Genomic DNA, 25,503 nt, shown 5'->3' with positions numbered 1-25,503 from the left:
GCAACAGTTTGAGAGTAGCTCAGAAGTAGGAAAGGGATTATTGGACAGTGAGTCAGAGGTGACAGACAGGAGGAAACAAAAGCAGCTGTCTTTCTTTGGCTGTTCTTCATCAACCAGATTTTAAAATTAAGCTCTGAAGCATCCTTCAAAAGGGACAATGAATTGAAAAAAAATAATCCTATCTTCTTGGGAGGAAGCAACAGTTGTTGCAGCGACACTGAGGAGCAGAAAGTTTCCTTGGTTTAATATTGCAATTGTGTGGCAGCTGAAGAGCCTTCACAGAGGGCACTGGTGAAACAGAAGAACTCCAGGCAACAAAGTGCACAAATTCCAGAACTCAGCAGTCTCTGAAACAACACCTTACATTATTCCAAGGACAGATCGTTTTCCTATCACCAACAACTAAAATTATTTATAGGAGATTGATTCATATACTTAACCCAATGTGAGAGGGAATATTTCTAATTATATCCAAACATCTTTAATATGAAGGGAATTAGGCTTGGAGACCTTCCTTGCCAAAAACACATTTTGCCAAATATGTTTTAAGAAAGAGGAGGAGGTTACGTGTTTTCCATATTTGATCCTATAAAAGTACTCCTTGGAATGAGAATGACTTGTCTTTCCTCATAAAGCTTCAAGGTAAGAGTGTGTGAGGACAGGGCTCTGTGTGGTCGGGAAGGGATGCCTGGCTACTGGTGTGCATGCCACACATCCTGGCTCCTGCTGCCCCTGGCAGTCCTTCCAGTAAAGCACTAAGTTACTCTGTAGCAATTGTAATTAGATGTTGTGGTCTCCCCAGCCATTTCCTGGTTCCCTCAGATAAGAACTGTGCTCTTATTGGGAGTCACTGCTAATCAGAAGGCATTTTTTTTTTCAATTCAATTACAGTTTCGGACCCACGGTCGAAGTTGTATCCCTAAAGGTAAGGTCTTCCCCTCCCTCCCCGCTTTTTCTTCATTCTTAGTGCAAGCAATTTTCTTTAGTGTTTGCAAAGTGTCTGTTGGGGTTGAAAAATGAAAAGCATTTCAATGTCATGGCTTATCATGCTTCTGTTGAAAAACTCTGAGGAGCTCAGGAAACTGGGTCTCATTAACACAGATCCTTTGCAGCCTATGTGATACTTTCTCAGAGTCTTGGGAGTTTTGTGCATGGGGTTTTCTATATCTAGCTTTGTAGTTTGTCTTTTAAGTGATTGCAACATGCAATGAGACACAGTTTGCTCATTTAAAAAGACAAACATAAGCATTCTATGCTACAGCTTTTAACAGTAATTAATAAGGCAGTGAGATGATGTCTAACTGGACAGATGGAATGGATCAACCCTTGACTTACCAAAGTACAAATCTGCATGTTGTCTCATAGTCTGTCAAATAAAAATTTAAATGGTGAGAAAGTGGTTTCAGCAAGATAAAGTACTTTAGTTTTGATATCAGCGATTGCAATTTGAATGGAGAAATGGGAAAAAGTTTTCCCAATGGAGCTTTCCCAGAAAAGGGTATGTTTTAAAGTTACAATGGATTATATAGGATGACTATCCACAGACCATTCATGGATAGTAAGAAGTTAATCTTAAAGGAAACAGTTCAGGAAAATATTTAAAATAGTATGAGTAAAAGAAACATAATGAAGTTTGTGAAAATTCAGATAGATGGATAATAAACTGTCATTTTAACAAAATAATGCCAAACCAAGTTCTTCACATTTCTGCTTTCTATTGTAGTGTGTAGTCTTTGTAACCGCTGAGACTGGGGTTGGGGAATCCCAAACTCCCCATGGATCTCCACATGCAAGAGAGACCCTAAAACTTTAGCCACGTAACCTGATTGTTCATTTTAACGAGGCATCCAGCTCTGAGACCTCACTATCCAGCATGTGTTCTCAGAGGTGTGAAGGCTACTGGCAAAGAGAAGGACTCCCTTCTTGCTGAAAGGTTCTAGAAATCCAATGGGGAAGAAAAAAATGTATAAAGAAACCTGAGAAAATCTTAACATCCTCTGTGCTTTGTGTTTTATAAGAGCCAAAGATAGGCAGCTTCTAAAGGTTAATATACACAACAAACAAGGTGCAGGAAGCAGTAGACATCTCTCACAGTAGGTGAGCCACAAACAACTACTTTCCAAATGCATGATTAAGTACTTGTCAACACTGGCAAGGAACAAGGAGTCTGACATTTCAGCCACACCACAGCCAAGGAGGCGGTTAGGCCGGGTGCAATGCATTCACCCAACTGTCAGGGAATGAAAAAAAAAAAGTGCATGTGATTCTAGTAGTCAGTTTCTGAATTTCTACCATTTCTCCCTTGGCCAGGCAAGCTCTCCCACTGGGCTGCCACCAATAGCCCGCAGCCATGAGTTCCGACGCCGAGATGGCCGTTTTCGGGGAGGCTGCTCCTTACCTCCGAAAGTCTGAAAAGGAGCGAATCGAGGCTCAGAACAAGCCTTTTGATGCCAAGTCATCCGTGTTTGTGGTGGATGCTAAGGAGTCTTTTGTAAAAGCAACAGTGCAGAGCAGGGAAGGGGGGAAGGTGACGGCCAAGACCGAAGGCGGAGCTGTGAGTAAAACATCTGGAGCTGGTGACAATACTCTGCTGGGCTAGTTTGATTGACACTTAGTTTCTAACTTAATATCTCTTGTTTATGGACAGACTGTAACAGTAAAAGATGATCAAGTCTTCCCCATGAACCCTCCCAAGTACGACAAGATCGAGGACATGGCCATGATGACCCACCTGCACGAGCCCGCTGTGCTGTACAACCTCAAAGAGCGTTATGCAGCCTGGATGATCTACGTGAGTTCGCTATCGTGGTCTTTTAAACAAGAGAGCAGTTAATTTGTTTTTTCTTTTTAAAAAAAAGTAGACAATGAACGTCCCATTCAATAATTATGTTCCCTCTCTTGATGCAGACCTACTCGGGCCTGTTCTGCGTCACTGTCAACCCCTACAAGTGGCTGCCAGTGTACAACGCAGAGGTGGTGGCGGCCTACCGAGGCAAAAAGCGCCAGGAGGCTCCGCCCCACATCTTCTCCATCTCTGACAACGCCTACCAGTTCATGCTGACGGGTGAGGGGCTCAAATAGTTTTCATACGAATTATCACCTATAACCCAGAAATATCAGAGTCCAAAAGACCTTTAGAAAAAAAAAACAATTGTTCGTGATTGTTCATTATGTTCTAATTGTTCACAAAATGTGTCAAAAGCAGAGACCAGTAGGCACTAACTGCTTGCAGTTCCATGCTGCCTCTCAGTGTCTTGCTCGGAAATGTGTGCTTTACTTTGTGTGTTTGAATAAATGAGAAATGATAACCGAGGGACACATTGCTTGACTGGAAGTGCAAATCAGGTCATCCACCACCCCTCGCACTGCCTCAGTGGCTACTTGCTTGGACTGCCTACTTTTAGAAGTACTGCCATTTTTAAAGTCACCATATCCTAGAAGGTGGCTTCTACTTAAAGAAGGTGGTGTTTGGGATCCCTCATGGTTATAATCCAGAAGTGTTCACCCCACAAAGGATTTCACTTTGAGATATATCTTGCTGCTTGTTCTTTAACAATTCAAGGAAGGCCTTTCACAGGGTTGTATTCTGGGGCCACAGGAAGAGGTAATGCTTTCTTTGTGAGGTTAGTTCACCCATTTAGAAATGCAATCTTAATCCTGGCTAGAACATCGCCATTCCCACCCGTAACAAAGCACGTTATGCATTTCTAGCAGTAGCTATTAATCAGTAGGAAGTGTTCCTACGGTGACTGGGGGTAGGGGGAAGGAAAGAGTCTGACTTTGGAGTATACAGTCCTTTATATGAAACTAATGGGGTATTATTCTTCCTGTGGTAATGTAGTCATGACAGCAACTTATTACTTTATTTCTTAACTTGAAAGACTAGAGACTAAATCCCATCTCTAACTTTACAAAAATATAGTGAAAAGATTCCATGTAAAAGTATGATACTTAGCAAGTCAAGAAGAACATATGTGACTGATTTATGTGCTGACCACACACTGCTTCTCTTCCAGATCGGGAGAACCAGTCTATTTTGATCACGTATGTATTTCTATTCTGAAACTTACTGGTGTTTTTTCCTCCTACTGGGAAAATGAAAAATCCACCCTAAGAGAAAATTAGGTAGCACTAAGGAAATGATGAGGTCACTGAGGACCTAGACTCTGCTTCTGTTTCACTGTAGAGGGTAGGTAGATAGAGTCCAGATGTAAAACAAGTACGCGGCAATTTATCCTGCCGCTCAGTACAGCCTTGAGAGTGCTGTCCACGTGGCACCCATGGGAGTAAGGGACGTAAATTTCCTCTTGGAGCTTGGCCAGATCTCAGTCCAGTGCAGAGAGTAACGCAGAACCTAAGGAAGCTGTAAAGCTTTTGAGGGACAGCGTCAGCCTTATTCTTTGAGGCCTATTTAGGGAACTTCTAACCCCTGGGAGAGCTAACTGGAGCTGTATCTCTAGTCTGAGGCAGCCAAGGAGTACACATCACTCAAGATTTCTTACTCCTCCCTCCACGGCTGCTTGGTGGACTCTTCAAGAGCAGGTCTCAGCACCTTGAAATGAGCCTAGACCATCTTAAGCATCCAAACCACAGATAATAAATGGATTTTCCTACTTGTCTGTGCAAACTAAGGGAAACAATTATCTGTAGACTAAAAAGACCTCACCTACATCACAGTGATAGAGAGATAGATGTAAAAACAGATGCATGAGAGAGTAAATACTGTTGGCAGAAATAGTTTCACTAAACACAAAGCTCAATTTCCTGCATATTGGTGTTTGTTGGACAGCGGAGAATCCGGGGCCGGGAAGACTGTGAACACCAAGCGTGTCATCCAGTACTTTGCAACAATTGCAGTCACTGGGGAGAAAAAGAAGGAGGAGGCGCCTTCTGGCAAAATGCAGGTGAGCTGATTGTCACAGTCCAGAGTCCAGGCTCTTTAGGGCTCTCAGACAAGGAAGCCCAGAGCCTGAGATGTGAGGACCACTCTTTTCCTCACAGGGGACCCTGGAGGATCAAATCATCAGCGCCAACCCCCTGCTGGAGGCCTTTGGGAATGCCAAGACCGTGAGGAATGACAACTCCTCTCGCTTTGTGAGTCTCTTGGTCTTCTCTGCCTTCTGTTGAAAACTATATCAGAAGCATTGCATTACGCCTATCTGTGTGCTTCAAGCTTTGAAGCTAACATCATCTCTTTCCTTCCAAGGGTAAATTCATCAGGATCCACTTTGGTACCACAGGGAAACTGGCTTCAGCTGATATTGAAACATGTGAGTAACTGGACCTTCTAACTGGAATCCAAGAATAACAAATGAGGGTTTGGAGGGACACTCCGCAGCTCCTGCTCAGCATGGAGCCTAGAAACCAACTCAGCTGCCAAACAGGCTTGCAGTGAGTGCCAGCCCTAGGCAAAATCCACAGGGTGCTTTACCAACCCAGGCATGAGCTAATGATTCTGTAGGAACTGCCAGGCATTCTTGGACTCGTTTGAAGTATGCTGGCTCACAACACTTTCAATTCAAATTGAATATTTCAAAATATTCAAAGAACAAAGTAACATGGGGGTAGCTGAGTTGCCTATGGATTCAAAGTATGTGATTTTTCTTTTTATGAGCTTCAGTAACTAATTCCCTCAGTAGCTTCTCTATTAGAATGCCAGGAGACTCCAAGAAGCAGCAGTTTCAAGACTAGATTACATTCCATATGTCAAGGTTCCTCTCTATAACAAGTGAGCATTCTTTTAGCCAACTACATTTCCCCCTCAGTTTTGAGGTAGTAAGAGGAAACTCAGTGTTCACAGAGATGTAGCATGTAGCACCTTATAAACATTGAGCTACTATCTCAGGGGGTCCTAAGACTTAGCTGATGACCTCAAGTTCTAAAACCAGACTAAGACGCTTGGTAATCCCCTCTCATCTGATATTGGTTCTCCACTACAGATCTTCTGGAAAAGTCTAGAGTCACTTTCCAGCTAAAAGCTGAGAGAAGCTACCACATTTTTTACCAGATCATGTCTAACAAGAAGCCAGATCTGATTGGTAAGAACCTTACACTCATAGATGAAACTTAGTCTGCCTATTAACAATTTCAAATACTAAACATACCCTGAATCCTATGCACCCAGAAATGCTCCTGATCACCACCAACCCATATGACTACGCCTTTGTCAGTCAAGGGGAGATCACAGTGCCCAGCATTGATGACCAAGAAGAGTTGATGGCCACAGACGTAAGTCATATATTACGGATGAGTATATGCTAGCAAAAGCCTTGTTAGGGCAAACTACAAGTCCTGCTAAGAGAGCAGCGTCTTCCGCCCTTATGTTTATCCTCTTATGTCTCCTCACAGAGTGCCATTGATATTCTGGGCTTCACTTCTGATGAAAGAGTCTCCATCTACAAGCTCACAGGGGCCGTGATGCATTATGGGAACATGAAGTTCAAGCAGAAGCAACGTGAGGAGCAGGCTGAACCGGATGGCACCGAAGGTACCAAACCCAAACAGCCAAAGCCAAACAAAACTCTTCACATGGGTTCGAAAAGGAAATATAGTGCAAAGTCATGTTTCTTCTGAAGCTGAGCTTCTAGAGAGCACACTCAAATTTATCCCCAAATAGGGTGTATAAAGCAGTCTAAACATTCTACCTCTATGTATTAAGGGCCCTGGAGGAGGAAATGTTGGGAACCTAAATTCTGTTTCCGCAGTTGCTGACAAGGCTGCCTATCTCCAAAATCTGAACTCTGCTGACCTGCTCAAAGCCCTGTGTTACCCCAGGGTCAAGGTCGGCAATGAGTATGTCACCAAAGGCCAGACAGTGCAGCAGGTAAATGGATGCTTTCTGTGAACCACACATACCAGAGACCGCCTTGACATTGTTAATGATGCCAACAAGAACTGTTCTGTCTCTGAAGGTATACAACTCCGTGGGTGCCCTGGCCAAGGCTGTCTATGAGAAGATGTTCCTGTGGATGGTCACCCGTATCAACCAGCAGTTGGACACCAAGCAGCCCAGACAGTACTTCATCGGGGTCTTGGACATCGCTGGCTTTGAGATCTTTGATGTGAGTTAGCAGACACTTTGTAGGAGAAAAGTTTACAAATCTTGTAGTCACTGAGGAACATCTATGAAAAATAACTGCATATAAACTCATTCATGCAAAAGGATTGAAAAATCTGGAAATATGAACTTTGGATTTAAACTAGATCTCTGTCTTCACGGTGTGATTATGTGGGTGCCATATGCCTGGTCTTTCAGAATTTCAAGGAAGACCCGTCAATGTTTGTAACACCTTGTTGCATGTCTTTTTGTAAGTTATAAGACTGCTGCATTTAAAGCTCTTAAAACAGCCCTCAATACACAATCAGTAATCAGTAAATGATTGAAAAGATGGTAAAGCAACAATAGCTTCCAAATGGCCCCTGGACAGGGAATGTTGAATTGATAGACTTTGAGATCCCTATCTGCTTGATTAGGGAAATGAAGTGTGTTTTGACACTAAGGTATCTTCTGCAACTGACCAGGCATAAGTGGACAGAAATGGCAACTAAATAAACTCAAGTATGCCTGCCTAAAAAGACTGCCATACAGTCCAGTCAGCAAAGGTGATATGCTCTCTACTTAGAAATCAGTACGATTTCTCATTGGTCTCATCCTGAAACTGTATTTGTGCCTTTTTCTATCAGCATATTGATAACTGGATGAAATTTGAGTAAGGGGGTTTGCTGCAAGTGAGAGGAAAACCCCACCGTGCTGAGAGAGCGATTAGCCTGCCAACCGAGGAAAGCCAGGAGATGCTTTCCTGAGAAACGGAATGCTAATTTCCACCTCCACCTATTTAGTTCAACAGCCTGGAGCAGCTATGCATCAACTTCACCAACGAGAAACTGCAACAGTTTTTCAACCACCACATGTTCGTGCTGGAGCAGGAGGAGTACAAGAAGGAAGGCATCGAGTGGGAGTTCATCGACTTCGGCATGGACCTGGCGGCCTGCATCGAGCTCATCGAGAAGGTTTGTGTGCCCTGTTCAGGTCACAGTTGTATGGTGTGTAAGCAAAAGACAACAAAACCTCAGTATGTACAACGGAAAAGGATGCCTACTGATAAACAAAATGAGGAAAGTATGCTGATAAATGAGACAAGATGTTTTCTTTTAAAAAACATTCATTTTTGGACTACTTTGTGCACACACACACACACACACATATAATACATAATACATTATACATAATATATTTTGATTATTCCAATTCCACATTACCAATGTCCCCCCTACCCCACCACTAATTCTTGACTCATCCTCAAAATTCTTCTTCCTTTTTTTTTTTTTTGATCCTCTGGGTTTGCATGATCATACACGAGCATGGGAGAGGGGATTGCTCATCACACCATGGGCAACTTGTCAGAGGCTATCCCACAGAAGAAAATACACCTTCTCTCCCTAGCTGCCACTAACTGCTTGTAACCTCAGGACATGGTGGAGCCTACGAACCCTCCCATCCAAGATAGAAGGCTAACAGACTCCATTTTGTACAGGTGTTTGGCAGGTAACTAACCACAGCCACTGAAATCATGAGGACAGTGACCAGCTATGTCACATCTAAAGATACTGGTTCACCCATCCCCCATCTTTCAGATCCTCCATTCTTTCTGTTCTCTCTTTTGAGATAGATATGTTCTATAGAGTCCAGAATTTACAAACTCTTACATCAAAAGCTACCTTTCTTGTGAAAATTTAGCCTTTATTAGAACATTTTTTTCTTACTTTCCAACATCCTTGGATTCATTACTATTGACCTCTGAAATATGTATTTTTAATGCTGTAGACATAGACTTTCTTTTTTGGGGGGCTGGGGGAGGTTTTCGAGACAGGGTTTTTCTGTGTAGCCCTGGCTGTCCTGGAACTCATTTTGTAGAGCAGGCTCGCCTCAAACTCAGAAATCTGCCTGCCTCTGCCTCCTGAGTGCTGGGCTTAAAGGTGTGTGCCACCACCGCCAGGCTTGACATAGGCTTTCAAATTCAAGCTGTGCTAAACTCATCCCAAGTACTTAACACAAAGATGGTGGTGCTCCCTGCTCTCACTCCCATGAGTTCTTTCTGCAAAGGTTGAGTAAGCCTTAGAGTCTACATTGTTAGCAAGACCAACAATGAACTAGTGCAACTAGTTCAGAAGGTGTACTTGGAGAAATTCTGCTCTAAGACTTTTGGAGTAAAGACACAAACTCCAGAAGGGCACAGCCTTCATTTGTCTTCCTTCGTTATATAGCTAGGAGTCTCATTAAATCAATGACTTCTGACCAAACAAAGGAGTCTTTTCTAGCTCTGTGGAACTGAAGATTTAATTTAGCCATTTGAGTAATCTTTCATTCCTATGAGCAGATGGAGTTCATAGAGCATTTCTTTCTGTGTTTATTCTTTTAGCCCATGGGCATCTTCTCCATCCTGGAAGAGGAGTGCATGTTCCCCAAGGCGACAGACACCTCCTTCAAGAACAAGCTGTATGAGCAGCATCTTGGAAAGTCCAACAACTTCCAGAAGCCCAAACCAGCCAAAGGCAAGGTTGAGGCCCACTTCTCCCTAGTGCACTATGCGGGCACCGTGGACTACAACATCGCTGGCTGGCTAGACAAGAACAAGGACCCCCTGAATGAGACCGTGGTGGGGCTGTACCAGAAGTCATCAATGAAAACTCTGGCTTACCTCTTCTCTGGGGCAGCAGCAGCTGCTGAAGCAGGTGATTTTCAATCAATGATACTTATTTAATGTGAAATTTCTAAGCAGAGAAGTCTGGCTTCTGACTGATTGTGCTTTCCTTGCTCCCCCAGAGTCTGGTGGTGGTGGTGGAAAGAAAGGGGCAAAGAAGAAGGGTTCTTCCTTCCAGACGGTGTCAGCTCTCTTCAGGGTACAAACTTCATTTTCTCTCTAAATGGGTTTAGGATGTTAGATTATATGCTGCTATATATAAAGGGTATGGTGGGACATGGCTATTGTCTTGAATGCTCTGAAACTTGAGGGGGTGGGTCAGCTGACAGTGGTAGACTTGAACTTTAGGGTGAGTCAGAATAACTTTGAAGCAATCCTCCAATAAATAAGATAAGGGTCAGGAGTAAATTACAGAAGCATCAGATGGAAAACTAAATTGGGGATTCAATAATGAGGTCATTTGTCATTAAAAAGAAAAATATCCAGTAGGAGAGGATTGCATATATAATGAGATTTTTTTTCTTGAGCCTCTGAGAGCTTCCAAGTGATTTAGGTTCCTAGGTATATACTAGGAGTCCATCTTTAGTAGAGGCCTCAGTTGAAAGTAGAGGACTGGTGAATCATGGCAGGAACTGAAGAGTGAGTCAAAAGGAGAAAATATAAGAAACCAGATGTGACAAATCAGGAGGATTTCAAGAAAAAAAATGTCTTTTCTTGGCAATCTCAGCTCTTAATTACATCTTTAAAACCAGACACTCTTGTCTGAAAGACTTTCTCTGAAAAATGGTAAACTTTCTATACTCAGTAATATGGCTGTTAGTAGGATGATACAGTTGTGTGCCAGGAACAAGAAAAGAGCTGGTGAAAGTAAGGGGATCAATGGAGGGTTGGAAGGCAGCACTGGATTAGGAGCTAAGCCACACCGAATATCTCAGTAAAGGCCCACGTATGGATGCAGATCCTAGTGCAATGATAGGTATGTTACATATGCCAAGAAATTCATCAGCTGTGAGCAGCCATCTCAACAACTAATAGGAAACCATGCTTGTGGTCCACAAAACATAAGCTAGGAGGGCATGTTAAGAACTTAGAAACTCCAGCCATGAGTTTGAAAAATTCAAAGCTGGATACTATTCAGTAGAATTGAACCAAAGTGATGGCTCATGGCCATTATGTCTGTAAATAGGAGTGTATATAACAGCACATACTAAACAAGAAATTCTATGGATCCACAGGAGAATCTGAATAAGCTAATGACCAATCTGAGGAGCACTCATCCCCACTTTGTACGGTGCATCATCCCCAATGAAACCAAGACTCCTGGTAAGACACTCCTGGTATCTATCCAGACAGGTCCCAGTGTGTTTGTTTCAGAGTCTAGACCATGACATGCATGTGTTCTTTCAGGTGCCATGGAGCATGAACTGGTCCTGCACCAGCTGAGGTGTAACGGGGTGCTGGAAGGCATCCGCATCTGCAGGAAGGGGTTCCCCAGCAGGATCCTCTATGCGGACTTCAAACAGAGGTTATATATTTGTCACTGTGGATTATTTTAAGGCTTTTGATATTGCTTTTTCTTATTTAACAACTAGAAAAGCAACACATTCAAGTGACTTGGGGGACACATTGTAAAGTCCTTTGACTATACAAAGAAAAGATAAAGGGATAATATAGTTCCTTCAATGCGGTTTTTATGGTAAGGAGATTTGTTCGGTGACAATAGCTATATCATGTATTGGTTGGTTTAAACAGATACAAGGTTTTAAATGCAAGTGCCATCCCTGAGGGACAGTTCATTGATAGCAAGAAGGCTTCTGAGAAGCTCCTTGGCTCCATTGACATTGATCATACTCAGTATAAGTTTGGTCACACCAAGGTAATCCTCTTGAAATACAACTTGACGTTTCCCTGCCCCTTTAAACTTTGTGTGAAGTTTCTGATCTGCAACATTGCCTGCACACAGGTCTTTTTCAAAGCTGGTCTTCTGGGGCTCCTAGAGGAGATGAGAGATGACAAGTTGGCCCAGCTTATTACCCGGACCCAGGCCATGTGCAGAGGGTATTTGGCAAGAGTGGAGTATCAGAAGATGGTGGAGAGAAGGTATGAATAAGGGCAACATTCATTGTTCTAGTTCCCTCATTCCTGATTCCTGTTAGAATCCAACTTTGAACGTTCCTATCACAGAGAGTCCATCTTCTGCATCCAGTACAATGTCCGTGCCTTCATGAATGTCAAGCACTGGCCCTGGATGAAGCTGTATTTCAAGATCAAGCCGCTGCTGAAGAGCGCGGAGACCGAGAAGGAGATGGCCAACATGAAGGAAGAATTTGAAAAAGCTAAAGAAAATCTTGCAAAGGCAGAGGCCAAAAGAAAAGAGCTGGAAGAAAAAATGGTAGCTCTCATGCAAGAGAAAAATGACCTGCAGCTCCAAGTTCAGTCTGTGAGTCTCAAAGTTCTCTCTGATGCTAAAATCTCAGCTCAGTGACGACTAAGAAAATGCCAGGATTCCTCAGAATCAAGTGATTGGCTAACAACTGTTTAAATTAACAACTTCTTTGAGTGTTCTGTAACATTCCACAACCAACCATACTGCAAATCAGTTCAATGGGAGTCTTAGTTGCCTGGAAGAAACCTCTCAAATTTTTCCCATTCTTTAGTTGCTTTTCCTGGCAGACTGTGGATGGGAAATATGGAGATATTTGCTTCCCCACAATCCTACCTATTGATAAATGAATTGGAAGGAGGCCTTGTAATAAAAATGCATCAGCCTCAGTTCAATATTCCAAATATTTAACCAAAGTTTTCTAAAACATTTCTATACAGTTTTGTTGTAGAAATTTTAGACTAATTTCAAAGGAATTGGATCACAGCAAGGCTTTCTATAGGTAGTGTTGGTTTTGTTTTTTTTTTTTCATATGGCATGAGGGACTGGGTTCATAATCTCTCTCTGATAACCCAATAAATAACCAGAGACTTGGAAAATAATGTGTGACAGGGGGCTACCATCTAATCTATTTTGGTTTTGCCCAAGCTACTATCATGATCAAGCATAGAAACATGAAAGGCTCCCCTTTAGTTTTTTGAAATCAGAAGGGGGAAGCAATCAGTCCCACTGGGTCTTTATTTCGAATACATAACAAAAGGAATTACTAACACCAAGGTTGGCTTGTATCTTTACTGTTGTTTGTAGAGACTGAGGTTTTCCAAAATGAGAAGAATAAAGAGATGAAGAAGACACCTAAGCTTCCAACTATTCTCTGTCTCTCTGTCTCTTTCTCTCTCTTTTTCTCTCTCTCTGGGGGGGGGGGGAAGGTGTACTAGCAGTATTCCATCTACTACCCACTTAGTAACTATCTTATGAGTTCTAGAGCCTAGAGATACAAGCATGTTGTCACAGATTTTATATTTCAAATCCTATTTCTTCATGAGAAACAAGGTTAATACTTTTCCAAGTACTACGTGGCCCTATGACCCATTCTCTTTGGTTCTTCTAGTCATTCTTCTAATTCTAAGCTACGCTGTCATTTGAAGACACTCTCTCCGTTTAGGTCACTTTTTTCTGATGTTCACTGTCCTCTTAGTAAGGTCTTGATTCTCATTTCTTTATTTTAATATCTTCTTTTGTATACTAAGCTTTAATAAAAATATACATTAAACAAAGAAAGCCGATTTGAAATTATGTTACATTAAACATATAGCAAAGCAATAGAATCATAGTTTCACTGGAACCTGTGTTTTACATTTCTTTGCTATTATTCAAGTTAATAGTCAGTGCCCTGACAATTCTGCTCAGTGGTAGAGAGCTAATAAAAGAAACCTAATGCCTTTAAACATCATTAGCTTGCTTGCTTTCAAAATATTAATAAAACCTAAAAGGTCTAGGGAACTAAAATCTAAAAATGTCTAATATCTCTTCACAGGAAGCAGACAGCTTGGCTGATGCAGAGGAAAGATGCGACCAGCTGATCAAAACCAAAATCCAACTGGAGGCCAAAATCAAAGAGGTGACTGAGAGAGCTGAGGACGAGGAGGAGATCAACGCTGAGCTCACGGCCAAGAAGAGGAAGCTGGAGGACGAGTGCTCAGAGCTGAAGAAGGACATCGATGACCTTGAGCTGACACTGGCCAAGGTCGAGAAGGAGAAGCACGCCACGGAGAACAAGGTATGAGATGTGAACATGGGAAGCTTATGACTCATTTTAATTAAGAAGCAAAACAGAAAACCCAAACTATTAAGACCTAACATTTAATGGAAAGCACACTTGCTTCCCAAGGTGAAAAACCTGACAGAGGAGATGGCAGGCCTGGACGAGACCATCGCCAAGCTGACCAAGGAGAAGAAGGCCCTCCAGGAGGCCCACCAGCAGACCCTGGATGACCTGCAGGCAGAGGAGGACAAAGTCAACACCCTGACCAAAGCCAAAATCAAGCTTGAACAGCAAGTGGATGATGTGAGTCTAATACCCCAGAAACAACTTTTAATGTTTAATAATTAAGCACCCCATGACATAATGGGCATCGCCAAAGCACTTCCCCAACACAAGAACTTTGGTACATAACTGCTGATGTGAAGACCAAGATGTGAACAGAAGAAAATCAATCAGACAAGTGGCTGATAACAGATGATATGAGTTAAAAAGAGTGAAAGGCAATGAGGACTTGTTCACCAAGATTTGTAGGAACAAACCAATCTTTAGCTCACTAGAAACACTGGTGGCTTCAAGAACCCATGTGTGATAGCACATGTTCTAAGCAAGAAGCAGAGCAACATGTCAAGAGGCCTCATGCTCAGAGGGACACAGTAATATTGAAGATCAGCTGGTCTTATACATGGTAGGATATCTAAGAGAGAACCTATTGGTTGTAAATACAGATGTATTAGCTAAAGTCATGGTGTGAAAACATCCCTTTGCTGTCTTTCACAAGTTAGAAATATTGCCTATAAGGTAATCCATGTGAGGTATAGAAGCCATGATGTCTCACTAGTAGTCATGCCACCAGATCAGTACACTTCACATTTTAAACACCGACTCTTTAGTCTAAGCAAGCAGTACAAAGGGAAGAGTGATGAGACATGTCTTCCTAATTCACTAATTCATAACCTCCCCCTCCCCACCCCAATGCAGATACACTATGAATTAATGTCACCAACTCAGCCTGGGGCAAATGTGCTATTCTAGGAACTGCATTCACGAATTGTTAACTTTTAGCTTGAAGGCTCTCTGGAACAAGAAAAGAAAATCCGGATGGATCTTGAAAGAGCCAAGAGGAAACTGGAGGGGGACCTGAAACTGGCCCAGGAATCCACAATGGATGTAGAAAATGACAAACAACAGCTTGATGAGAAACTCAAAAAGTAAGCAGTGAAGATAAAGGTCTCGGGGGAAATTACTACTGAAGGCTCTGTGACTGACACAAGGGCTTTCTCTATAGGAAAGAGTTTGAAATGAGCAACCTGCAGAGCAAGATTGAGGACGAGCAGGCCCTCGGCATGCAGCTACAGAAGAAGATCAAGGAGTTGCAGGTAAGCCCATGGCTTCCATCAGCCTAACTCACCAGGGAAAAAACCTGACTGACCCAAGAAGCTGAGTCAGCCCTTTCCACCACCCCCAGGCCCGCATCGAGGAGCTGGAGGAGGAAATCGAGGCAGAGCGGGCCTCCAGGGCCAAAGCAGAGAAGCAGCGCTCTGACCTCTCCCGGGAACTGGAGGAGATCAGCGAGAGGCTGGAAGAAGCTGGCGGGGCCACTTCAGCCCAGATCGAGATGAACAAGAAGAGGGAGGCCGAGTTCCAGAAAATGCGCAGGGACCTGGAGGAGGCCACACTGCAGCACGAAGCCACCGCAGCCACCCTGAGGAAGAAGCACGCAGACAGCGTGGCGGAGCTTGGGGAGCAGATCGACAACCTGCAGCGGGTGAAGCAGAAGCTGGAGAAGGAGAAGAGCGAGATGAAGATGGAGATCGACGACCTCGCTAGTAACATGGAGGTCATTTCCAAATCCAAGGTACAAACATGATATAAACGTCAAAGAGATTTCTGTAGACAAATCACTAGGAACTCACAGGAGGAGGGACAACACAAGTTGGGACTAAGGAAATGGGGAGCAAGTCTGATGTCCTCACCCTGAGAATAGCCATACCCAAATAATAGGAGTGGAAACTGATCTCCTTCAGAAACCAAAAATTACTGTCCAGCTATACATTTTGAAGTTTTAAAATGCTTTGTATTAACCACAGGGCTTTTCATTCATTCTGTATGATGAAACAAAATTGGCTTCTCGCAAACATGCCATGGGCTCAGTCAGGCATCATTATCTTAAACCACAGCTAAGAAAATCTAAAGAAGGGCTGGATTCACCAAACAACATAGTGGTTTGCTCAGACCATATGCCTGGTTATTCTTCTCATGATATCTGAAGCTTGCTATTATCTTTGTCTGGAGATACTTTATTCTCAAATCAACCGCTATGTCTGGATCACTCAATTGTTCTTCTGTGCAAGTTCTCGCTTGAATAGCTTCTACAACTCTTTGAATGCAGGGAAACCTGGAGAAGATGTGCCGCACTCTGGAGGACCAGGTGAGTGAGCTGAAGACCAAGGAGGAGGAGCAGCAGAGGCTCATCAACGAGCTGACAGCGCAGAGGGGGCGTCTGCAGACGGAGTCAGGTAGGCTGTATCTCTGGATCCTCAAACTTGCCATGGGTGTTCAGTTTGCTGAACGCTTTACTCAGTTACTTGAGGTTACACATTACCTTCCGTGGAGACGTCTCATCGTTGAGCAACGGCATAAAGCTGTTTTTTTTTTTTTCAGAAGAAGATAGGTAGTTTAGTAGGTAGATAGGTAGATAGACTGGTTGTTACAATCATTTTTTGTTTTGAACATCATATAGCGGATTTGGATGCAATCCAAAAGTTATCAAATATGAGTTGGGCATTTAGGCACATAGCCATAGTTGTAGTTCCAGGGAGTGGCAATAGAAGGATGCTAAGTTTAAGATCAGCCTGGCATGTGTTGTATGCTTTAGGCCAGCTTAGACTATATATCAAGGCTTGATCTCAAAAACAAACAGAATTATTAAATACAAAGTATATCTCCCTATTGACTCTTCACTTTTTCAATCTTGTCCAAGTACAAATTTGAGTTCAGTAAGGAAACAGGAGCTCAAGTGAAGCTATAGTTTTGACCAGCTTGATAAGGAAGTCTCTGTATGAATTCCTCTTAACGACTTGACCAACTTTCTACTAAAGTCATGTTACTCCTGTGACACCCAAAGACTGTGTTATTGTTATTAAGCTGGACAGGACATTCAGAGTAAAACAAAAGCTATTCTCAAGTTTAGGATACTCCTGGAAATTTCCCCCTCTTCAGCACATGTTTTTATTCCTATCAGTGGCATGATCTTAAAAGGTTAAACATTAAACACATGCTTCCTAATAAATTTCAAAACAGGTAAGACTTGTAACGACTTTTCACAGGGGGTGCTGCAAGGCTTTCCTCACCTTGTATTTTCTGAACATGTTACTTCAAGAACAGAAGAGAAACTTAAGCACTGTTTGGTTTGGGAGCTGTTTTTGATTCAGAACCAACTTATTCTGGGGGACAGAAAGACAGTTGCCTCTTTTCCCAACATGGACAGGCCTCCCAGAGTGTTTACTAATCATCAGTTCTGCATATGGGGTCTATTATTTGAAGATTCCCATTTCCCTCCAAAAAATGTTTCAGGGGTCCAACACAGTAACTCGGCAGCCAGAAAGCATCTGAGTGCTTTGACCGTTGTCTGTCCATTGTTTTTCATGTTTTCAGTCACCTCTTTGAACTGCAATCAGATCTTAAATATCTCCCAAAACCTTCTGGTTGATCATAAAGAGTTTGGTTCAAAATTCTCCATCTTCTCATTGTACAAAGATTTGCTCATCAGCATTGAAGTGGACAATGAACATCTGATTTCACCTCCACCTGTCACAATGGTTTAGAATCAGTACCTTCTCTACTCCAGTTTTTATTTGAGAGTTTTAATGTTTAATGTAAGGCTGAGTTTTCTGGACCTTGGTTTTTACAGGTGAATATTCACGCCAGCTAGATGAAAAGGATTCATTAGTTTCCCAGCTCTCCAGGGGCAAACAGGCATTCACTCAACAGATTGAGGAGCTGAAGAGGCAGCTTGAAGAGGAGATAAAGGTGAACCAGCTTCTTCTTGTTGTCATGGTTATCACTGGTTTTGCAGTTCTTTGTACGTTTCAGTGTGTGTGCATGCTCCAACCCTCTTTGCTGATGTGATCTAAGATCTTAGAGAATAAATACCCATTTGAACACATAAAATTAAACCTCTAAACTCTTATTTTTCAGGCCAAGAGTGCCCTGGCTCATGCTCTTCAGTCTTCCCGCCATGACTGTGACCTGCTGCGGGAACAGTACGAGGAGGAGCAGGAGGCCAAGGCCGAGCTGCAGAGGGCCATGTCCAAGGCCAACAGCGAGGTGGCCCAGTGGAGGACCAAATATGAGACAGATGCCATCCAGCGCACGGAGGAGCTGGAGGAGGCCAAGTATGGGCCTGACTTGGTGAAAATGGCAATATATCTACTAACAAAGTGCTTGGGGTCAGGAATTCTCTGAGGGGCAGAGTGCCCTTGTTTTTTCAAAGTTCAAGAATGCTGGAGAAAATGTGAATATCAATCTATATGGGAAATACAAATACCTTAGGTAGTTTGTGGAGAGGACAGAAGTCCATGACAGACAGAGAAAAGATGTCGGCAAGAGGAAGCGGAATGGTAATTTTTCAAAGGGGGAAACTTTTGACCTCATTCTGTCTACACAGATGCAGATAGAATTAGTATAATAGCATATTCAGTTAATTATATACTCTTGTGTGCTTCTCCTCTCTCTCAACCACTAATGCAATAATTGGCCTAGGGGTATGAGTGCAAAGAGAAAAATAATCTGGATTGATAGTAGCTCTCTTTTTATATGCAAAAATATGACTATAAGTGGCAATTGAAAGATGTGATCAAGGCCCAATGTGTTATATGGACAGAGATGCTGCAGTAAGCGAGAAAGCACACGGTTTTTATAAAGGAACAGACATCCAATGCCATCTGAAAGTTCAAGGCTGAATTTTTGTGAGAAAGGATCTAGGTAGGAAAGAATCTTACTCATCAGTTTAAGGAGCCCTTAGGCATTCATTTTCAGAATAATGCACAATCTATATACCGATGAAATTAATGTTTTGGTAGATGCTTAGGAGTGGTTTTGAAATAAACTCTCAGAGCTGCATTTATTTTGGGAAAGTTTTTTTTTTTTTTTTTTAAATTGACGGATTAACAAAAACATGGCAAAGAAGAAAAGAGATACAATTACTCAGACAAAGACAAGGATGTCTCATTTAAATTTAACATGGTAAACATTTGAATACTTAGTATGTGGGCCAGCCTATAAGAACACAAAGATTAGCAAAATACAGACTCCACTCTCTGCGCATTAAAACTGAATTGAGGCACGGGTCTAACTGGCAGGAATTTGACACAGATTCTACGTTCTACAAAGGAGGGCAGAAGGTTCAAGTTGACTCATGCTCCATAAAGTCTAACTGTGCTGAAATATGGCTGCAGTTAGCACTTGGTGGTAGGAGAGCAACCCTGAGTCCCCAGAGAACCTGTTGCATCAAACAAGCGTCCGAAACACTGGTTGGGGGAAGTCTGGCCTCTGAAATGCTCACTTAGAGCTGTTTTGAAACAGTCCTGCTGATAGCCATCCTCAGGTGCTGTCCATTTTCATTCTCAGGAAGAAGCTGGCTCAGCGTCTGCAGGATGCTGAGGAACACGTAGAAGCCGTGAACGCCAAGTGTGCTTCCCTGGAGAAGACAAAGCAGAGGCTGCAGAATGAAGTGGAGGACCTCATGATTGATGTGGAGAGGACCAACGCTGCCTGTGCCGCCCTGGACAAGAAACAGAGAAACTTTGACAAGGTGTGCTTCCAGATTCTTCTAGAGTCTTTAATGTGACCAGCCTTCCAAACCACTTGGCTACCCTCATCCATTAGCAGGAACTGTGCTGTGTGTGTGTGTGTGTTCCTGTGTTAATTTTTCTCCTTCATAATTATTTTTCATTCTGAGATGACTCAGATAAAACTCAGAGTTTCTAGAACACACAATGTCTACCCTGCCCAGCTGCATTTTTTATTCATCCCTTGCTCTTCAGATCCTGGCAGAATGGAAACAGAAGTATGAGGAAACCCATGCTGAACTTGAAGCCTCCCAGAAGGAGTCCCGCTCTCTCAGCACAGAGCTGTTCAAGATTAAGAATGCTTATGAGGAATCTTTAGACCATCTCGAAACCTTGAAAAGGGAGAATAAGAATTTGCAACGTGAGTGTATTTCCTATTTTCTTTAATGAGAGATTTAAAGGAACCCTCCCCCATCTCTATAGACATTTCTATTTCTTTTTCCTAACAGAGGAGATTTCTGACCTCACTGAACAGATTGCAGAAGGAGGGAAACGTATCCATGAACTGGAGAAAATAAAGAAGCAAATTGAGCAGGAAAAATCTGAGCTCCAGGCTGCTTTAGAGGAAGCAGAGGTAGACACTCTATTGAACATTTCACAATTATAGAATGAACTAGGTCCTTGCTCTGGGGTGCAAAGATTGGTGAATCAAAAACATGAAAAATGATTCTTTATTCTCTCCACTGAGGATGGAGATAAAGAATTGAACCCAAGTACCAGAAGTACATATTAAGAACTGTGGTAGAAACAGAAAACAAACAAGTATGAGTAAGGGGAGGGTCCTTCCTTATGGAGAACCACCTGGCTGGAGAGAGAAAAGTACATAACATCAACAATCATGCACACCATATATTTCCATAGCAATAGAGTATCAGAATGTATGGTAGTAGCACAAAGACAGGAGCAAGTGAAGAGGGATAGTATGACCTTCCTTGGACACCGCACAGTGCCATTCTCCTGATAATGTCACCTCTTGCTGTCCTTAAGGCATCTCTGGAGCATGAGGAGGGGAAGATCCTGCGCATCCAGCTGGAGCTGAACCAAGTCAAGTCTGAGATCGACAGGAAGATTGCTGAGAAGGATGAGGAGATCGACCAGCTGAAGAGAAACCACATTAGAGTCGTGGAGTCCATGCAGAGCACGCTGGACGCCGAGATCAGGAGCAGGAACGATGCCATCAGGCTCAAGAAGAAGATGGAGGGAGACCTCAACGAGATGGAAATCCAGCTGAACCACTCCAACCGCATGGCTGCCGAGGCCCTGAGAAACTACAGGAACACACAAGGCATCCTCAAGGTAGGTGGCACCAAGAGGTGGTCCCAGATGAGTCAGGTGACCTGTCCTGAGGACACAGCATCTCAATGATTGTTCACTGCACAGGACACTCAGCTGCACCTGGATGATGCTCTCCGGGGCCAGGAGGACCTGAAGGAACAGCTGGCTATGGTGGAGCGCAGGGCCAACCTGCTGCAGGCTGAGATCGAGGAGCTGCGGGCCACGCTGGAGCAGACTGAGAGGAGCAGGAAGATCGCAGAGCAGGAGCTGCTGGATGCCAGTGAGCGTGTGCAGCTCCTCCACACCCAGGTGTGTAGATAAGTATGAAGGGGAAACTCATACATGGATATTAACATTGTTCAGAAATAGACCCATAATGTTTTTTGAAGAACTAAGTTTAACATGTTTAACTGGGGAAGGGTAACAACATGTTTATCTGACCTATGACATCCAGAATTGACTGTCCTTTTAAAATGCTGTTAACTCAGATAATTTATGGAACCCCTGAGCTAGTTAATAACTAGTTTACAGGCTCATTTGGACATCTACCTTTCTAACTTTGTCTTTCAATATTTAATATTTCTGTGTTTGGTATTTTAATCAGAACACCAGTCTCATCAACACCAAGAAGAAGCTGGAGACAGATATTTCCCAAATCCAGGGAGAGATGGAGGACATTGTCCAGGAAGCCCGCAATGCAGAAGAGAAGGCCAAGAAAGCCATCACTGATGTGAGCAGAGGGCAAGATGGTAGTAGCACTACGGAGTCCCACTGGGCCTTGTCAGCCCTTAACCGACACTGTTTTATCACTCACCAGGCCGCCATGATGGCGGAGGAGCTGAAGAAGGAGCAGGACACCAGCGCCCACCTGGAACGGATGAAGAAGAACCTGGAGCAGACGGTGAAGGACCTGCAGCACCGTCTGGACGAGGCTGAGCAGCTGGCGCTGAAGGGCGGCAAGAAGCAGATCCAGAAACTGGAGGCCAGGGTGGGTGTTCTGGTCCATATGTGCTTCTCTCTTTCTACTCTAGCACATGACTGTCAGTACCTAAGACAGCTAGACCTTGCAGGGCATTGTGAGATGAAGAGCAGATAATTCCTGTTGCCTGACAGCTTAGGTTTGGACACTTGAATGAAGATATCAGGATTTACATATAAAATAGCAGGCCAGTTGAAGAAGTAGAAACTCACTGACTAGATGATAGAAAACAGTTTTGTAAATGTGCCTTTGGGGGCTGCAAGAGATAGCAAGAATAATCACTGCTCATGGACAGGCCCACCCACGCCGTGAGTCACAACCATCTGTAACACCAATTCCAGGGGATCTGATATTCTGACCTCTGTGGTGCACATACACACATGCAGGCAAACACTCATACACATAAAGTAAAATAAGCAAATCTAAAAAAAATAAAAATTTAATCTACCTTTTTGTGTAGGTCCGTGAACTTGAAGGAGAAGTCGAAAATGAACAGAAGCGTAATGTTGAAGCTATCAAGGGTTTGCGCAAACATGAGAGAAGAGTGAAAGAACTGACTTACCAAGTAAGGAAACGCCTTCTCTGGGTTCCTACCCCTATCCACAAGACATTAAAAACCATAGATACAGAAAAGAGAAGTGAGTGGTATTTATGCTTTCAAGAAACTCACCCTTTAAAAATCTTTCAGACTGAGGAAGACCGCAAGAATGTTCTCAGGCTCCAGGACCTCGTGGACAAACTGCAATCAAAGGTCAAGGCATACAAGAGACAAGCTGAGGAAGCGGTGAGATCAGAACCCCTGACATGACCGGGTGAAAAAAAAAAAAAAAGATGAGCAAGACAAGGAAGGATCAGAGGAAAATGACCTAGCAAGGGTCTAAGAATGTGACGCAACTGGGCATTCCACAAGCCAGAGAGAAATGTCCTAGGGAGAATAAGGATGGTGGTGTAGCTCAGTGGAAGAATGTGGGCTTGGCATCTCTCAGGCCCTGAGTTCAGTTGTGAGGATCAACCTAACCAGCTAAAGCATAGTCCCTATAGTGCTCTAGAGAGGGGGAAGAGCAACATAGTCTTGTTCATGAATCAGTAAGTCTGAGGAAGAGAACAGTGTACCTAAGGCCAGAGAACCAGGCAGAAAGTAGGTCACAAGGTCCTCTGGGTCCTGGAAAGACGCCTTCATCATAATACAAATGCCATCAGGCCACAGAACCAAGGGAAATATTTTCTTCCAGGCCAGATGTGGCCTGCTTTTTATTTTTACACTTGATCTTAGCCAAAAGGCCGAGAAGCAATGCTTTTTATTTGTAAAGGTGTCCTTACTACAATGTAGAGAAGAGATTGTTGGATAACTCAAGTAGGTGCAGGAATGTATTTTGAGATTTTCAGATGGGTCTGTGGCTTGCTTTAAGGCAAAAATAAAACAAAAAGAATTGACAAGCTTCAGGATATGTCCTGGAGAGAGAAGGCAGTAGGCTGGCCAGTAGGCTGGCCCTGAAAGTTAAAGGAAGCAAAGCAGCAATAATCCACCAAGTTGTGTGGTGTGAGTAGCCAGGTGGGTGAAGCAAGTATAACTGAAATGGAAAACAAAGGGACCAGATGTCTGGGCGAGAAAGAAATAGGAATTCTACTTTAATCACGTCACAAGACATTGTTGCATACACAGTAAAGAGATCCAGGGAGCAGCTGAAGTGTCATATAATATGGAGGCCGGAAGGTTCAGTGATGCTCTACCCACTGGGAGACTACTGTTCCACACCATCACACTTATCCTCTCTGACTCATCTTACGGAGTCAAGGGTCACTTGTGTCTCTGTGGATACATGTAGATATGCTCCTCTGTCCACTGGTGGCTTTTGTTTACCTCCTGAGCTATCAGCTCTGAGAGGAAGAGAAAGAGGAGGAAGTCAGCCAAGGCAGAAGGGAGAACAAGCACACACACACACACACACACACACACACACACACACACACACGTGTACCTTGTACCCACAGCCTGGCAAACCACGTAGCTTCCCTCCACTCTTGCTGTTTTCTACCATGAGAGGAAGATGCAAGGGCTTTTCCGAACTTCCCTATTTAAAGTAATTTTAAGCTTCATAAATGTTCTAAATCTGAATGTCATATTTGGCGAAGGTTCTTAATGAGACGTTAAAAAAATGAATAATTACTGGAGACTAAATTAAAACTGGCCTTTCAAAATTCATTGCTGTATCTATAAGCATAATCAGAGACAACTTGGATTATTTTAGAGAATAATAAGCATGTTTAATTTCTAAACTTTATTAAGTTGAGGATAATTTATGACCCAAGTGGCAATAATTTATATTCAGTTTGGTGTCATAGCGATTGCTTGTGTGAGTCTCATTCATCCTCAGGAGCCTCAACAGAAATGACGACATGGCCTGGAAACCTGGCACAAACATAATAGTACTAGCTTTTCTGAAAGTTCAGACAATGTCATCTGTGTTTACCACAGGGGGTTAATAGAACCAAAAAAAAAAAAAAGTACACACTTCTCTAGACTTCTCTGAAAATGTATTAGAGTGCATTGGTTTTAAGTAAAAAGACACCCAAGATGCACTGACCCTAAAGTCTAGAACTGTGAGCATTTCTTCCTTACAAACGCATTCTTATTCACAGGAGGAACAATCCAATGTCAACCTGGCCAAGTTCCGCAAGATCCAGCACGAGCTGGAGGAAGCCGAGGAGCGGGCTGACATCGCGGAGTCCCAGGTCAACAAGCTGCGGGTGAAGAGCCGCGAGGTTCACACCAAAATCATAAGCGAAGAGTGATCGATCCAAATGCAGGAAAGTGACCAAAGAGATGAGCAAAATGTGAAGATCTTTGTCACTCTGTTTTGTACTTACAACTTTTGGAGATAAAAAATTTATCTGCCAAGAGCTTGTCGGTCTCTTCCTTCCCCTTTTCCATGGTGGCTGACCATTTTGTTACATCAGGGAGAGAAAAAGAAAGGAAACATTTTGCTTATATCTATGACAAAATCCTTAGTCACCTAGGTTTATCAGGGAGAGCAGCCAAGCCAAGCCCAGTAGGTACCACACACATGCCTGTGGGAAGACAGCCAAGACTACAGATATGCCAAGGCATGCCCGAGGAGCCCTGCTTATTGGTGGTATAGTTAAAAGAGTTCTACAAGTTGAAATGTGATATCTTTGACTCCAAATATTTTAATTTTCATAAATGTGTTTAAAAACACATTAAAGGCACATTGACACCCTAATTTCTAGAACCTCAAGACCACAAAATACATACAATATACTGTATAGATAGGGAAAAAAATCTAGTCAGTACAAAACACTTCACGCACCATTAATAGCTCATTATGTAAAATGTGCATACTGACTTAGAAATCCCAGCTTTTGAGCTCCAAAGTACCTCTGAACTTTAACATATTACAACAAATAAAAATCACAGTATATAAATGAAATTTTGGCTGAAAATGTCAAATACCTAAATATTTCAGATAAAAGAAATGCTTTTTATACTACGGTGCTACGACAGTTGCTATACTCATTACAGTAATGACCAG

At 42.9% G+C, this 25,503-nt stretch overlaps 1 protein-coding gene across 1 annotated transcript; it reads left to right on the top strand.

The window, feature by feature from the left end:
- Positions 1-889: 889 nt before the first annotated feature.
- LOC127694091 (myosin-1) lies at positions 890-24,823 on the top strand. The gene is made up of 39 exons (XM_052195496.1): positions 890-925; positions 2,311-2,554; positions 2,648-2,791; positions 2,908-3,064; positions 4,017-4,044; positions 4,790-4,904; positions 5,002-5,094; positions 5,207-5,270; positions 5,940-6,038; positions 6,125-6,228; positions 6,349-6,487; positions 6,705-6,840; positions 6,893-7,061; positions 7,840-8,010; positions 9,420-9,732; positions 9,824-9,900; positions 10,937-11,024; positions 11,109-11,226; positions 11,454-11,577; positions 11,665-11,801; positions 11,886-12,141; positions 13,622-13,864; positions 13,976-14,152; positions 14,912-15,057; positions 15,135-15,225; positions 15,315-15,704; positions 16,239-16,365; positions 17,760-17,878; positions 18,047-18,243; positions 19,478-19,661; positions 19,894-20,059; positions 20,148-20,272; positions 20,686-20,994; positions 21,079-21,282; positions 21,578-21,703; positions 21,791-21,961; positions 22,413-22,517; positions 22,641-22,736; positions 24,593-24,823. Exons 2-39 carry the CDS (start codon positions 2,351-2,353, stop codon positions 24,743-24,745), a joined length of 5,865 nt encoding a protein of 1,954 aa, XP_052051456.1. The 5' UTR covers positions 890-925; positions 2,311-2,350; the 3' UTR covers positions 24,746-24,823.
- The last annotated feature ends 680 nt before the right edge of the window (positions 24,824-25,503 follow it).

Source organism: Apodemus sylvaticus, chromosome 10 (assembly GCF_947179515.1).
Source record: "Apodemus sylvaticus chromosome 10, mApoSyl1.1, whole genome shotgun sequence".
Lineage (NCBI taxonomy): Eukaryota > Metazoa > Chordata > Mammalia > Rodentia > Muridae > Apodemus > Apodemus sylvaticus.
The sequence above is the reverse complement of the archived record's forward strand: the minus strand, read 5'-3'. Positions and strand labels throughout refer to the sequence as shown.